Raw genomic sequence first — 16,479 nt, forward strand, 5'->3', positions numbered from 1 at the left:
TGTGTTGATGGACCGCCCCTTGGCCTATGACGTCAGATGGTGCGAAGATGTACAGTATCTTGAAGAGAAGCCTATTTGACAACATAGAATAGAAGACACATAGCCCAATCTCACAAAACCTGGTTTAAATTACAGGTTGGCATAAAATAGGCCAAAAACCGTTGGCGACATATTAATCGGTGTCTTTGAAGACTTGGGAGAACCTGAATTGAAGAAGTTCAGACGTAAACTCTGTGACCGCAAGCAGGAGCCAAAAGTTCACAAGAGCATTGTTGAGAAAGCGGGCCCAGTGGACTTGGTAGAGCTTCTGACCCGTACATTCACTGAATACGGGGCTGTGAATGTGGATATAGAGGTCTTGGGTGCAATTAACTTCCAGGGTGCAGCAGGGAACTGACGGATTACAAGAAATGTAAGTCGAATAAAGTAGGAGGCACGTACATCGGACATTTAAAACATATTTATTTTATTTAATATATTTGAAATGTTTTGAAACCACTTCAGTTAACACAAAAGTAGGTTAGAACAAACCTTTATTAGACCTAGGTCCTAAATAAATTGCATTGAAATGTCCATAACGTATGGAAGGAAAACTATAAGGAAGTTGACAGTTTTACTTTCACTTATGCGAGCATTCTATTTTGCTCTTCTGGCCAGAATGATATCATACAGTAGCATATATTCAATTTGCAACTCAAAATAGGCCTATAGGCCTAATACATTATACCATAAACACACATTTCGATTGCTTGCTGATTTCGATTTATCTTTAGGCCTACTATTCATATTTTTATTCGATTGGTGGTGTCTCATGAAGCCTATTTTACAGCTCACAGATCTTGCGTAACATCTGGTGCTGCAATGGCTGGTGCACCTGGTACAAAGAACATGATCAAAGGTAAACACTAAACCAGGTGTTATACAGCCTAATGTCTCAAATATGCCGACGTTATTAAAATGTATGTTTTACTGTAATTAGTGATGGTTAATGGGGAAACATTCAATACCTAAAGTATTCTACCTGGATGAGCAATCACAAAAGTCCTTCCATTTAATTTCTTCTTCAACATACTGTAGTTGCAACTGCTGGCCTCCTCTAGAATCCTCAGCAGCATGTTTCACTCCCCATAGTTTATTTAATCCTGTCTGAATTAGAAAAAGTGCATCACGTCTATCCTCCAATTTGCACACCCTACACACATGCACGCACACAAACACAACATTAAAGGAGGCATGTAGAGATATAGGCACCTATCAAATATATTATGTATGCTTTGCATTCCATCACTGCCAAAAGTCCCAAGTCATGTCCTCTCTCTACCTCAGACAAACACTTTGTGGACCATCACCGGACGGCCCTGATCGACAGAGTGAGCCAGGTGGAACCCCTACTGGATAGACTCCTGGAGAGGGGAATCATCACCCAAAACGCCTACAGTGAAGTGAGGGCTAACAGAACCAATCAAAAAAAGATGAGGGAGCTTTTCGACGGCCCTCTGAAAGCATGTGGAGCCAAAGGCAAAGATATATTCTTAGATATCCTGATGGATTTGGAGGCATTCCTGATCAATGACCTGAAGGGGAAATAATGTAGATAGGGGCCATTTTTCTTTTTTCTAAGGCAAGTGACAAAAATATGATGATAATAATGCACTCTGTTTGACATTATATTCTTAAATTGGAAAAATGAATTGTCTCCAACATTTGCAATAAATGAAACATTTTATATTGACGGCTGTTTTTTTCTTTTCATTAGCAAATACTGTGTGGTAAATTCTAATCATCTAGCTTTTTTTAAACTCAACAACAGAAAACAAATGAACAAATCGAATCAAAACAAATGTCACATGGTGTAAAAGAGGGGAGAGGGAGGCAATGCAAATAGTCTGGGTAGCCATTTGATTAGATGTTCAGGAGCTTTATGGCTTGGGGGTAGAAGCTGTTTAGAAGCCTCTTGGACCTAGACTTGGTGCTCCGGTACCGCTTGCCCTGCGGTAGCAGAGAGAATAGTCTATGACTAGGGTGGCTGGAGTCTTTGACAATTTTTAGGGCCTTCCTCTGACACTGCCTGGTATAAAGGTCCTGGATGGCAGGAAGCTTAGCCCCAGTGATGTACTGGACCGTTCACACTACTCTCTGTAGTGCTTTGCGGTCGGAGGCCGAGCAGTTGCCATACCAGGCAGTGATGCAACCAGGTTCTCGATGGTGCAGCTGTAGAACCTTTTGAGAATCTAGGGACCAATGCCCAAACTTTTCCGTCTCCTAAGGGGGAATAGGCTTTGTCGTGACCTCTTCACGACTGTTGGTGTGCTTGGACCATGTTAGTTTGTTGGTGATGTGGACACTAAGGAGCTTGAAGCTCTCAACCTGCTCCACTGCAACCCCGTTGATGAGAATGGGGGCGTGCTCGGTCCTCTTTTTCCTGTAGTCCACAATCATCTCATTTGTCTTGATCACGATGAGGGAGAGGTTGTTGTCCTGGCACCACTCGGCCAGGTCTCTGAGCTCCTCCCTATAGGCTGTCTCATCGTTGTCGGTGATCAGGCCTACCACTATTGTGTCATCGGCAAAGTTGATGATGGTGTTGGAGTTGTGCCTGGCCATGCAGTCATGAGTGAACAGGGAGTACAGGAGGCGACTGAGCATGCACCCTTGAGGTGCCCCTGTGTTGAGGATCAGCGTGGTGGATGTGTTGTTACCTACCCTTACGACCTGGGGGGCGGCCCGTAAGAAAGTCCAGGATCCAGTTGCAGAGGGAGGTGTTTAGTCCCAGGATCCTTAGCTTATTGATAAACTTTGAGGGCACTATGGTGTTGAACGCTGAGCTGTAGTCAATGAATAGCATTCTCACATAGGTGTTCCTTTTGTCCAGGTGGAATAGGACAGTGTGGAGTGCAATAGAGATTGCATCATCTGTGGATCTGTTCGTGCAGTATGCAAATTGGAGTGGGTCTCGGGTTTCGGAATAATGGTGTTGATGTGAGCCATGATCAGCCTTTCAAAGCACTTCATGGCTACAGATGTGAGCGCTATGGGTCGGTAGTCATTTAGGCAGGTTACCTTAGTGTTCTTGGGCACAGGCACTATGGTGATCTGCTTAAAACATGTTGGTATTACAGACTCGGACAGGGAGTGGTTGAAAATATTACTGAAGACACTTGCCAGTTGGTCAGCGTATGCTCACAATACACGTCATGGTAATCCATCTGGCCCTGCAGCCTTGTTGATGTTGACCTATTTAAAGGTCTTACTCACATCAGCTGCGGAGAGCGTGATCACACAGTCTTCCGGAACAGCTGGTGCTATTATGCTTGTTTCAGCGTTATTTGCCTCGAAGCGAGCATAGAAGTAACTTAACTCGTCTGGTAGGCTCGTGTCACTGGGCAGCTCTCGGCTGTGCTTCCCTTTGTAGTCTGTAATGGTTTGCAAGCCCTGCCACATCTGACGAGCGTCAGAGCCGATGTAGTACGATTCGATCTTAGTCCTGTGTTGCCGCTTTGCCTGTTTGATGGTTTGTAGGAGGGCATAGTGGGATTTCTTATAAGCTTCTGGGTTAGAGTCCCGCTCCTTGAAAGCGGCAGCTCTAGCCTTTAGCTCAGTGCGGATGTTGCCTGTAATCCATGGCTTCTGGTTGGAGTATGTACATACGGTCACTGTTTGGACGACATCATTGATGCACTTATTGATGAAGCCAATGGCTGTTGTGGTGTACTCCTCAATGCCATCGGAGGAATCCTGGAACATATTCCAATCTGTGCTAACAAAACAGTTCTGTAGCTTAGCATCTGCTTCATCTGACCACTTTTTTATTTAAGTACTCACTGGTGCTTCCTGCTTTCATTTTTGCTTGTAAGCAGGAATCAGGAGTATAGAATTATGGTCAGATTTGCCAAATGGAGGTTGAGGGAGAGCTTTGTAATGCATCTGTGTGTGAAGTAAAGGTGGTCCAGAATTTTTTCCCCCTCTGGTTGCACATCTAACATGCTGATAGAAATTTGGTAAAAAGGATTTAAGTTTCCCTGCATTAAAGTCCCCGGCTACTCGGAGTGCAGACTCTGGGTGAGCATGTTCTTGTTTGCTTATGGCGGAATACAGCTCATTCAATGTTGTCTTAGTGCCAGCCTCAGTCTGGGGTCATATGTAAACATCTACAAAAAATACAGATGAAAACTCTAGAGGTAGATAGTGTGGCCTACAGCTTATCATGAGATACTCTATCTGAGGCGAGCAATAGCACGAGACTTCCTTATATATCGTGCACCAGCAGTTATTTACAAAAATACATAGTCCGCCCGCCGCCCCTTGTCTTACCAGACGCCGCTGTTCTATCCTGCCGGTACAGTGTATAACCAGCCAGCTGTATGTTGATAGTGTCGTCGTTCTGCCACGACTCCGTGAAGAATAAGATATTACAGTTTTGAATGTCCCATTGGTAGTTTAATCTTCCGCGTAGGTCATCGATTTTATTCTCCAAATATTGCACATTTGCTAGCAGAATGGAAGTGGGAGTTTATTTGACCGCTTACAAATTCTCAGAAGACATTATGTACAAAATAAGTACAAAATAAGTACAAATATTGCAAACAATGCAAAGAAACGACAAAAAAAGCACAATTGGTTAGGGGATACTTAAAACATCAGCCTTCTTCTACGGTGCCATTGAATACATGTAGTAACATGGTGTTATGTAGCCTATAAAAATGAGTTTACAATACATCTGTGCTGAGGCTATGTCGTTTCTTAAACATAAACAAGCATACGGCCATTTTAACGTAAACGTCTGCTTATCATAAGTGAGCCATTGATAGCCTGGTCCTAGACCTGTTTGATCTGTCTTGTCAATTAGTTGTCATTGTTTGCATGGCAAGGACTGGCATGATGATGGCACAAACAGATTGGTATCCGGGAGTGTATCTTTGAGTCGCATTAGAGTTTCTATTGGACACATTCAGGAAGCTCCCTCCGTTTCGTTCTTTCTGTTTTGTTTGCATCAGTCTCCTCTTTTTGGTTTATTTTGGTTGCTATAGCTAGTGAATACAGGCTACCGTCCATATTTGGCTGTCTGTAGATGTAGATGGGATAATGGCAGTTCATGTGCTAGTCGGAACTAGGTACCTGCATTCCCGATTTACTAACTGGGTGAACTAGTTTGAACTAGGAAACTGACATTTCCAAACTTTCGAACTGGTTGTAGTTATACTGGTGCTGCGTTCAGTCAGTTAGCAAGTCGGAAATGCTTTCTCCTAGTTCCGACTAACACATGAACGCACATTAGCCTGTTTTTACACGTTCCAAGGAATTCTGCTTTTAGTTGCATGTTCAACACATTCACAGTGTATTTCTTTTTTTTCTTTGGGGAGGACACATCATCTGTTTAAAAATGCAGGCTACTTGCACAAAATGTTATCTTAGTAGGCTTGTGTGACAATGCTTTGTTTGAACAAAACAAATGTAATATTGAACAGTCCACTCAATGTATTTGAAATAAAACGTAATAAAAAAGTATAAAATAAAATTCATACACTATGCTGCTAGCATAATCAAAAGCCACAGTTGTTCACGTTAAGTTTCTGTCTTCAGTGTATCTGTAGTTTAAGAAAACACAGGATTAGGCAAAAACTACAACTCCCTGCATTCATTGGGAGAGTTAGCTAACAGCACCAAACAAGCATGTCCGACCTCTTCTAATTATACCAAAGTGATCCGACCTGATTGTTGTCTGGCGCTGAACCTATTGGGAAATAACACTGTCTGAAACTAATGAGAAGGACAACTGTATTTGAATAAGGTTAGTGCAATTAGTATCTTGTTAGCTAGATGCTTTGTTTATCTAAAACGCGCATAGAACGATGCAGTTAGCCATGAAGCTCAGCTAGCATGATTTAGCTTCTAGCTATCCGGGTAATAAAGATGACAGCTAGCTACTGGTGTTCTTTCATAACACGGGAATAGTTACAGTAGTCACCGATACATGTCTGTGAAGTTACATGCTGTAGCTTTAATGCATGTGACAGTAGGTGTCAAATTAACAAGTGCATAATTCCATCAAATATTGGAATACTACCAGCGTGGGTACAAACCAATTTGTTTCTACTATCATTCCACTCCTTACCAATCCCTGGCAATGACATGGAGTACAAGGAGGGGCATGTTAGCAAAAGTGGTTCTGTGTTTCAGACTAGACCACTACCAACAAAATGTAAACAATGGTTCAAAAGCATCCCATGACCTTTTCAAATGCATGATATGCATCCCTATGCTAACAATTAAGTGTGGGAACAAATACAACAAGCAACATCATGTTTCTTGTCACTGTTGGGCAGGTGTGTGCTTCTGCGTGCCCCAGCAGAGATGAGTTACGCCATGCAGATGTTGATTCACCGTGGGGATATCTGTCATGGCCGCACGCTGCTCCCCCTGGGCCTCCGGTCCCTTCTCCGCACGCTGAGTTCTGGTCCCCGTGTGAGCCGCAGCCTTCGGGAGAGCTACCAGCTGCTACAGCTTGAGCTTCCAGATGTGGGCGAGAGTAGCCCTGCGCAGGTGAAAGAAGCCTACCTACGCATGGCCAAGCTGTACCATCCAGACTCGGGCGCTGCTACGGCAGACGAGGCACTGTTTGCGCGGGTAGAGGAGGCATACCGCGCCGTGCTGGCGCACCAGTCCCGGCTTCAGAGCTGTGGGGGTTCGATGGAAGAAGAGGAGGAGAAGGTGAAAGGCGTGGCTCCTCAGCACCGCCACTACCTGAGCTACGAGGGCGTGGGCTCTGGGACGCCTAGCCAGCGCGAGCGCCAATACCGTCAATTCCGAGTGGATCGGGCGGTGGAGCAGGTCCTCGACTACCGCCAGAAGGAGCATGAGACGGCGGCTGCAGCCGAGGGGGCGCTGGTGGAGAGGGACGTCCGCCAGCGCAGCCGGCAGATCAAGGTTACACAGGCAGTGGAGAGGCTGGTGGAAGACCTCATTCAGGAATCCATGTCCCGGGGAGACTTCCGCAACCTGAGTGGCGCCGGGAAGCCCATCAACAAGTTTGAGCACAACCCGTATGCCGACCCCATGACCCACAACCTCAACCGCATCCTCATCGACAACGGCTACCAGCCACCCTGGATTGTCACGCAACGCGACATCCGAGAGGACATCGCGCAGATCCGAGAGAGACTGCTGCAGGGCCAGGCGCGGCTCACCGACCCCATGAACCCCAGGGAGCATGCTCAGTGGCAGCAGCTGTGTGGGGTGGTGGCGGATGACCTTATGAAGCTCAATAAAACGGTGGATAACTTCAACCTGATTGCGCCCATGCTTACCATGCAAATGGTCCACTTCAGTTTGGAGCGTGAGATCGACCGTGCAGAGAAAGCAGCCTTTCAAGGCAGACAGGAGAGCAAGAGGGAAAGAGTGAGGGAGTGGGAGGAGCAGAGAAGAGAAAGAGAAAGGGAGCGGGAGAAGAGAGATAAGATTAAAACACATCAACACTCTTGGCAAGGCGGCCTGCTGGCATGGATGCAGAATTTACTAAAATGAGCAATGGACCTTGAAGGCAAAATTAGATAAAAAAGGATATTTCAAATCAAACTTTTATTTATAATCCATTTACACAGGTGTCAACACACTTCGAGAGGACAAGACAGAGGTGTTGAATCATTTGTCTTTTATGTCATTTTCAGTGTTTTTGCTACATTGGGTTGATTACAGTAGCATGTTATAACACACAGAATAATACAACAAGCCACTACTACAACACGGTTACTTGACCTTACTGTAACTCAACTGTGCTTTACAATAATACTACACAGTGTCAGTGTCTGGACCTCAGGACACAATGATAATGGTATCGGACTACAATAATCCATTTAATGAAATACTTTTAATCTACGTTTATAAGCTAAGCAATTCTAATTACATTTATTTGTTTCTTTGCTGAATGAAGGAATGAAAGTATAGAATACTCAATGTTCGTTATGAATGAGCAGTTGACTGAAACTGCTCTGAACTCAAATACGGGGAAACAGAAACCACTGAAGATTTTTTCGCACACTTCCAGTCAGATGAAAATCTCTTAAAATAGGAGGTAAGCTTTCGGTCAGTCGACTGACCGAATGCTAAGCTACTATGACTGGAAGTGTGTGGTGACTTTTTCCAGTTTTGCATTTTGCCTCCCGCAACTTCACTAATCGATAATGGGTGTGCGGTAGATTCTGCCTATGATTGCATTACAATAAAAGAGGTACTGTAACTCAATCTCTCGCTCACTTGTCATTGTGACTATAATATGTTATATTAGGATTGAGAACATCAACACTATTAACTCCTCACTATCCATCCCAATCTATCCTGGGAGCTGCTCCAATGCAGCAGGGTTGCAGATGACCATGGGGTTCTTCCCGTTGTCTCCAATACGTGTGTCTGCCTCATGCAGTGCCTGTGTGACGGCCCGTGGGAGGGTGAGTCCTTTGGTCCAGTCGTGGGCAATGTACTGGTGATACGGATCGTGGGAGCTCTCTAGCTTCTTGGAGCGGATGTAGCTCAGCATGATACCAAACGTGAAGAAACTAAACATACCTACCATCAGTAGAACGTACACAAATCCCTGAGCTTGAGCCTTAGGTATAGCCCCACCCACTGGGAGAACGACGTGCTGGGTAGTGTAGTTCTGAGAGAGTACTGGGACCAGTAAACCTGTGCCGTTCAGACATTGCTGTAGGAAGGACAGCAGGAGAGTCTGCAGCTCTGTGCCATTTAAGTGCAACATTGCTGATCTCTGCTGGTTGTGGAAGGGAACTGCTGCTCTTGTCAACTGATGAGGGAGGAGAGCCTTGGTCAGTACACTCGCCCAATGAGACACAAACAAAAACACACATTGCAGAAAGTCTAACACAGACACGGCACAGCCAATATGACAAACACACAAACTAATGCTGCGGAACTCACTTCTCTGTTCTCTTGCTGTGGATAAAAATATTTTATCTCTAGTTGCTCCGATGGCTTCTGCCTCAGTTTCTGTTGACCTGCCTGAGAAAACTTGGTATTACACATCTAAGATACAAGTGTAGGACAAATTATCAATCACAGAAGAAATATGTAAAATGAAGAGTGCAAATACCTTTGGAAGCTCTCGGTATTGTTGCTCACAAAGGTGCTAGTAGAAGATGGTGACCTTTTTAAATAGAGTACTCCGTTGATTTCCGTTGATTTCGAGGGGAAAAACTGTAAGGTAATCTGGTTCCACCTACACTTCCACTCCAAGACTTCTCTTTCTCTCGCTCTCTCTCTCGCTCTGTCTCTCTCTCTCCCTCACACACATACACACACACACACTGACGGACACAAAGAGCTTAACCACGTCAACACGTTTAATGAGCCATAGATGTCATGTCAGAGGTCAAGGTCAGAACCTCCCCATGGTATGGTAGTGGGGCCGTGTGATTTACTGTTATGACCGCAAGACACTGTGGTTCAGTTACGGACACTTCAGTACAGTTAAACCTGTTTGGTAATAACTCTGTTATAGTTGTCTCCATAGCTATGATCACCTGGTCAACATGCTTCAGTGTTGTAAGGTGTATGGTCAGTTTTGTGGTCACTTCTGGATTGTCATATCTGTATGTATGGTCAGTCTTACGTTCATGTGTGGTTGTGATGGAGCTAGGCTGTAGAACAAAGCGGCATTCAGACTGGAGGGAGAGTGGCGAGATTAAGTTACAACAGGAGCAAATCACAAATCACCTCCAAACGTCCTAGCTATCCCACTGCTTTTCCGTGTGTGTGTGCGTGCGTGCGTGCATGTGTGTGTTACCTAGAGACTCACCTTCAGGGGCCTAAGCAGTCCAGCGAACATTCAGCATTGCAGACAGAGTGAACAACATATAATTGTGTCAATAGTCCATTCTGCATGATAAACATGTCCCAGTGTCCCATTCTGCATCTAAGGAGTCCTTGGGACAATCTCATAATTTGCAGATAAAATATTATTTGACTATGCCTTTAGATGTTTGGTGTAAGCCTATACAAAACAAATATCCTATAATCCTATTGTATCTTTTTCTGTGACCTCTGGAATAATTGTATAACTTATCAATATTGATCATATCTTACTATTGCTGCGATGAATATCAAGGTTGCGTGGTCTAAATTCTCATCCGTTAGCAGAGTTTGCCACCAGCTGGCCATTTTGGATTAGTTTGTGACAGGACCGCTGGCTCTGTTGCAAATGTTCCATTCAAGACGGATACATCCTTCAAACACAAAAGGAAAAGTGGCGAGTTTGTGAGCACATTCGATTTGATTTTCCTTGCTCCATATATGACAGTTAACATTCTGCCTACAAACACTATAAAGAAATATACAGTGGCGGGTTTAAACGATCAGACTCAACATTCATTACATTCCTATAGGTTGATCATGTCAAATGCAGTTTTTTTTTCTTCATCGCTTTGGTACTATTTTCACAAGTGTGTGATGAAATTTCACAACTCAAAACAGATCATCGAAAAGGCAGTTTTTTTTTTCCCTCAAAACATTAAGCACATTTTCAATTGACTAAGTAAAACAATCTTACACCTTTTCACCAAACCTAAATCAGTGTTTCATCTAGAAATACCTTTCATATAAAGTAATTGCCTTTAACAATGCAATGTGCTCACAATACTTTTAATATGACCCTCTTCTCATTTGTGTAATGAATACGATGGGAGACAGAGTGCTGGTTTAAAGCGCAGGGCACAGCAGGTGTTTAATTGTAAAGGACCACAGGAAGAGGCAGGTAGCTGTGTCCAGGGGCAGGCAGAAGGTCATACACAGGGGCTCCAAAAAGGTAACAGTACAGGCAGGGAAAGGCTAATAACGTAGTCCAGGATCAGGCAAGAGGTTGATGACAGGAAATCCGATAGGCAAAAGGTCAGGCAGGGAATAGGTAAATAGGCGTCGGTAGTGAGGATGGCCAAAAAACATATTGGCATTAAATGGAGTCGGGAGTTTAGAAGACTGCGCGATGAAGAATGAATGAGTGTCCGGTATTAGCTAGAGAGGCAATGCTTCTAAAATGCATTTGCACTAGATTTGAGATTTTATCAATTTTGAAAATCTGAAATTATGTATGCGCTGCAAAGAAATACAATAGGCACCTTTACATAGGCTGAAACACCGGACTCTTCTAGCGAACAGTGCTCAGATTCCCTTTGCGGCGGGCTTAATCTTTGTGTATGTAGCCGGTTTGCGGGAGAAAGAGAACCCTAATTCGTCCCGTGTTACATCTCCAATTTGCCGCGGGCGTCTGGTACTCTAAAAGGTTGGACAGGGTTGGCAGGTCTGAAATACAGTTGACCATCACTTAATCCAACTGCGCTTAATGGTTAACCACTTAACCGTTTGGTACCCTATAGATTTTAAGATTTTGTCAACTATATATGGATTTTGAGAACTACAGAAATAAAATGTATGTTTGTAAAGTATAAACATCTAAATTACATGTATCATACATGATAACCATACATAATGACTACTCATTATTGCTAATTGATTTCACATAGTGTTAACCACAATTGGTCACCATATAAAAGGGTGGGTGTCAACATTTGCAATTTCTTTCAACGTGGAGCAGGATAGACAGCAAGGGAGAGGAAGTAATCAGAGAGGTGGGCATGGACTCTATCAAAGAGGTCAAAGAGGTGGGTATGGGCCCCATCTAAGAGGTGGACAACAGAGAGAGGGTGGCAGATGGCAGGGAACTGTTGTGTCTAGTGAAATCCGGGCCATCGTCGTTGACCATGTGGTAAACAGAGGCCTTACTATGGCAGAGGCTGCCAGATTAGTTCACCCTAATCTGAAAAGATCAACTGTCAATTTGATCATGAGAACATTTTGCGAAGAAAACCGGTAAGTTTGTAGGATATGCACCATTACATTTACAGTAAGTTACATTACAATATGTATGTAAATTCACAAAACATGTTGCAGTATTCTTACAGTATGATCTATTGACAGTACACACCGTTCTACCCTCAGATTTGACAGAAGACCCCATGGGGGTGGCTGTGGCCGTGTGCTGACAGACGAGCAGGAGTGCGCAGTGGTGGAAATGGTGAGGGCCAGGAATGACATACAGTTGTCTGAAAAAAAGCAGGCTATTGAGGAGAATGATGACACCTTTGCCAATGTGGCATCCTTTTGAAACACATTTAACTTGTCACTTCCTGGCCTTAGTATTTTGTGTTTTCTTTATTATTTTGGTCAGGCCAGGGTGTGACATGGGTGATTTATGTGTCTTTACTTGTCTAGGGGTTTATTAGATTTATGGGGTTGTGTTTAGTAGAGTTGTCTAGGAAAGTCTATGGTTGCCTAGAGTGGTTCTCAATCAGAGGCAGGTGTTTATCGTTGTCTCTGATTGGGAACCATATTTAGGCAGCCATATTCTTTGAGTATTTCGTGGGTGATTGTTCCTGTCTCTGTGTTTGTTGCACCAGATAGGGCTGTTTCGGTTTTTCACGTTTATTGTTTTTGTATACTGTTTGTATTTTCATCTTTCATTAAAGACGTTTATGAATAACCACGCTGCATTTTGGTCCTCCTCTCCTTCGACAGAAGAAAACCGTAACATAACTGGTGACTTTTGAGAGAAAAAACGACCGGGTTTAACAACTGCAGCCGAGTATGCTCAGGTACAGCACTATGTACTGTTTTACTGTTACTATTTGATGCACATGCTACTTAACAATATCATATTGGAATTATGCTGTAAAAATAACTAACCAAAGTATATTTTTAGCGGGTGATGGTGCTTGATACTGCTGTGAACCATAACTCCCCCGCAACTGCCGCGCAGAAATAACAGCCCACAGACAGAAGCACAAGATGGAGCTTCACTCAATTTTCAAGAGCAGTGGTCACCAATGGTTGATCTCCAAACATCTCAGGGTGCTGGCGGTAGGTGCACCCGATTTACGAGGTGGGTAGGTGAACTGTTGCCATTTTGAACCATTACATGTGTCTGAAGGTACAAACTCTGCCTTTCCGGCGGGCCCAGAGAGCAAATCAATTGCGCTATAGGTCTACCGCTGGCCAATCAGATGGCCGCGTCTGTAGTAACATAGCAGGCATAAAAGAAAGCTACAGCAAAGTTGATACTGTGAGATTTCAAAACATTTAAACCATGACTAGAGAGAGACTGTCAATGAACACAGCAAAGATATGCTGTTTATGTTCTTACTAATTACTGTCAACACTTTGTATTCAACACTTTTATAAGGAATAAAATGCTAATTCTTCCAATTTCTACTCAGCACTACAACAAGCATTGCAGCAGTAATGAATGAGTAGGAAAGTGTATCTATAGGCTTGCGTTGTTATTAGCGGCTTGGGCTTTTTTTATATAACAGAATATTTCACCTTCTCTGTTCATAGGAGTAAACAGCATGAATTTGTGCATAAGGCAGTGTAACTCGAGTTTAGCCATCAGCTGGAAGACTGTGTCCCTTTTTGGTCAATGTCAGTGGAAACTCACATAGGATGTACCCGTGACTAGAACTATTCAACGCTGGTCTGACCAATCGGAATCCACGATTCAAGATTGTTTTGATCACGCGAACTGGGAAATGTTCCGGGCAGCCTCAGAGAATAACATCGATTTTATATGCTGATTTGGTGAGTGAGTTTATAAGGAAGTGCATTGGAGATGTTGTACCCAGTGTGACTATTAAAACCTACCCTAACCAGAAACTGTGGACGGATGGCGGAATTTGCACAAAACTGAAAGCACAAACCACTGCATTTAACCATGTAAAGATGACTGGGAATATGGCCAACCGAATAACAGTGTACTTATTCCCTCTGCAAGGCAATCAAACAAGCAAAATGTCAGTATAGGGACAAAGTGGAGTCACAATTCAACGGCTCAGACAGGAGACATATGTAGCAGGGTCTACAGGCAAGAAAACCAGACACTGATGTCTTGCTTCCAGACAAACTAAACACCTTCTTTGCCTGATTTGAGGATAATACAGTGCCACCGATGCAGCCCGCTACCAAGGACTACGGCCCCCTCCCTCTCCTTCTCCGTGGCCAACGTGAGTAAGACATTTAAACGTGTTAACCCTCGCAAGGCTGCCGGCCCAGACGGCATCCCTAGCTGCGTCCTCAGAGCATGCACAGACCAGCTGGCTGCTGTGTTTACGGACTTATTCAAACTCTCCCTGTCGGCTGTCCCCACATGCTTCAAGATGGCCACCATTGTTCCTGAACCCAAGAAGTCAAAGATGACTGAACTAAATGACTATTCCCAGTAGCACTCACTTCTGTCATCATGAAGTGCTTTGAGAGCCTAGTCAAGGATCATATCACCTCCACCTAACCTGTCACCATAGACCCACTTCAATTTGCATACCGCCCCAATGGGTCCACAGACGATGCAATCGCCATCACACTGCCCTATCCCATCTGGCCAAAAATCATATCTATGTAAGAATGCTGTTCGTCGACTACAGCTCAGCATTCAACACCATAGTACCCTCCAAGTTCATCATTAAGCTTGAGGCCCTGGGTCTCAACCCCGCCCTGTGCAATTGGGTCCTGGACTTTCTGACGGGCCGCCCCCAGGTGGTGAAGGTACGAAACATCTCCACAAGGCTGCGTGCTCAGCCCCGTCCTGTGCTCCCTGTTCACCAATGATTGCTTGGCCATGCATGCACGCCTCCAACTCAATCATCAAGTTTGCAGACAACAGTAGTGGGCTTGATTACCAACAATGATAAGACAGCCTACAGGGAGGGGGCGAGGGCTCTCGGAGTGTGGTGTCAGGAAAACAACCTCTCACTCAACGTCAACAAAACAAAGGAGATGATTGTGGACTTCAGGAAACAGCAGAGGGAGCACCCGCATATCCACTTCAACGGGACAGCAGTGAAGGTGGAAAGTTTTATGTTCCTCGGCGTACACATCACGGACAAACTGAAATGTTCCACCCACACAGACAGTGTGGTGAAGGCGCAACCGCCCTCACAAACCTTTACAGATGCACAATTGAGAGCATCCTGTTGGGATGCATCACTGCCTGGTATGGCAACTGCACCGCCCACAACCGCAAGGCTCTCCAGTGGGTGGTGCGGTCTGCACAACGCATCACCGGGGGCAAACTACCTTCCCTCCAGGATACCTACAGCACCCGATGTCACAGGAAGGCCATAAAGATCATCAGGGACAACAACCATCTGAGCCACTGTCTGTTCACCCTGCTACTATCCAGAAGGCGAGTTCAGTACAGGTGCATCAAAGCTGGTACCGAGAGACTGGAAAAACAGCTTCTATCTTCAGACTGTTAAACAGCCATCACAGAGATGCTGCTGCCTACATACAGACTCAAAATCATTGTACACTTTAATAAACGAATCACAAGTCACTTTAATAATGACACTTTAGTAATGTTTACATATCTTGCATTACTCATCTCATATGTACAGTTGAAGTTGGAAGTTTACATACACCTTAGCCAAATACATTTAAACTCAGTTTTTCACAATTCCTGACAATTAATCCTAGTACAAATTCCCTGTCTTAGGTCAGTTAGGATCACCACTTTATTTTAAGAATGTGAAATGTCAGAATAGTAGAGAATTATTTATTTCAGCTTTTATTTATTTCATCACATTCCCAGTGGGTCAGAAGTTTACATACATTCAATTACTATTTGGTAGCATTGCCTTTAAAACTGTTTAACTTGGGTCAAATGTTTTGGGTAGCTTTCCACAATATGTTGGGTGAATTTTGGCCCATTCCTCCTGACAGAGCTGGTGTAACTGAGTCAGGTTTGTAGGCCTCCTCCTTCTGCCCACAAGTCTTCTATAGGATTGAGGTCAGGGCCTTGTGATGGCCACTCCAATACCTTGACTTTGTTGTCCTTAAGCCATTTTGCCACAACTTTGGAAGTATGCTTGGGGTCATTGTCCATTTGGAAGACCCATTTGCGACCAAGCTTTAACTTAATTTTCCTGCCTCATGATGCCATCTATTTTGTTTAGTGCACCAGTCCCTCCTGCAGCAAAGCACCCCCACAACATGATGCTGCCACCCCCGTGCTTCACGGTTAGGATGGTGTTCTTCGGCTTGCAAGCCTCCCCCTTTTTCCTCCAAACATAACGATGGTCATTATGGCAAAACAGTTATATTTTTGTTTCATCAGACCAGAGGACATTTCTCAAAAAAGTACGATCTTTGTCCCCATGTGCAGTTGGAAACCGTAGTCTGGCTTTTTTTAATGGCGGTTTTGGAGCAATGGCTTCTTCCTTGCTGAGCGGCCTTTCAGGTTATGTCGATATAGGACTCGTTTTACTGTGGATATAGACACTTTTGTATGTGTTTCCTCCAGCATCTTCACGGTTGATTTGCACTTTTCGCACCAAAGTACGTTCATCTCTAGGAGACCGAATGCATCTCCTTCCTGAGCGGTATGATCGCTGCGTGGTCCCATGGTGTTGATACTTGCGTACTATTGTT

General features: G+C 44.2%; 1 protein-coding gene and 1 pseudogene across 1 annotated transcript; both read left to right on the forward strand.

Annotated features, from left to right (window-relative positions):
- The first annotated feature begins 26 nt into the window (after positions 1–26).
- LOC139377114 (apoptosis-associated speck-like protein containing a CARD) lies at positions 27–1,732 on the forward strand (annotated as a pseudogene).
- Positions 1,733–5,642: 3,910 nt separating this feature from the next.
- LOC139366120 (DnaJ (Hsp40) homolog, subfamily C, member 28) lies at positions 5,643–8,238 on the forward strand. Its single transcript, XM_071103240.1, has 2 exons — positions 5,643–5,788; positions 6,324–8,238. The coding sequence occupies exon 2, from the start codon at positions 6,352–6,354 to the stop codon at positions 7,519–7,521; it is 1,170 nt and encodes a 389-aa protein (XP_070959341.1). The 5' UTR covers positions 5,643–5,788; positions 6,324–6,351; the 3' UTR covers positions 7,522–8,238.
- Positions 8,239–16,479: the final 8,241 nt, after the last annotated feature.

This window comes from Oncorhynchus clarkii, chromosome 2 (genome assembly GCF_045791955.1).
Source record: "Oncorhynchus clarkii lewisi isolate Uvic-CL-2024 chromosome 2, UVic_Ocla_1.0, whole genome shotgun sequence".
In the NCBI taxonomy this organism is placed as follows: domain Eukaryota; kingdom Metazoa; phylum Chordata; class Actinopteri; order Salmoniformes; family Salmonidae; genus Oncorhynchus; species Oncorhynchus clarkii.

Coding starts and splice junctions, on each gene's coding strand:
- LOC139366120 (XM_071103240.1), top strand. CDS start 6,352: ATGAGTTACGCCATGCAGATGTTGATTCACCGTGGGGATATCTGTCAT.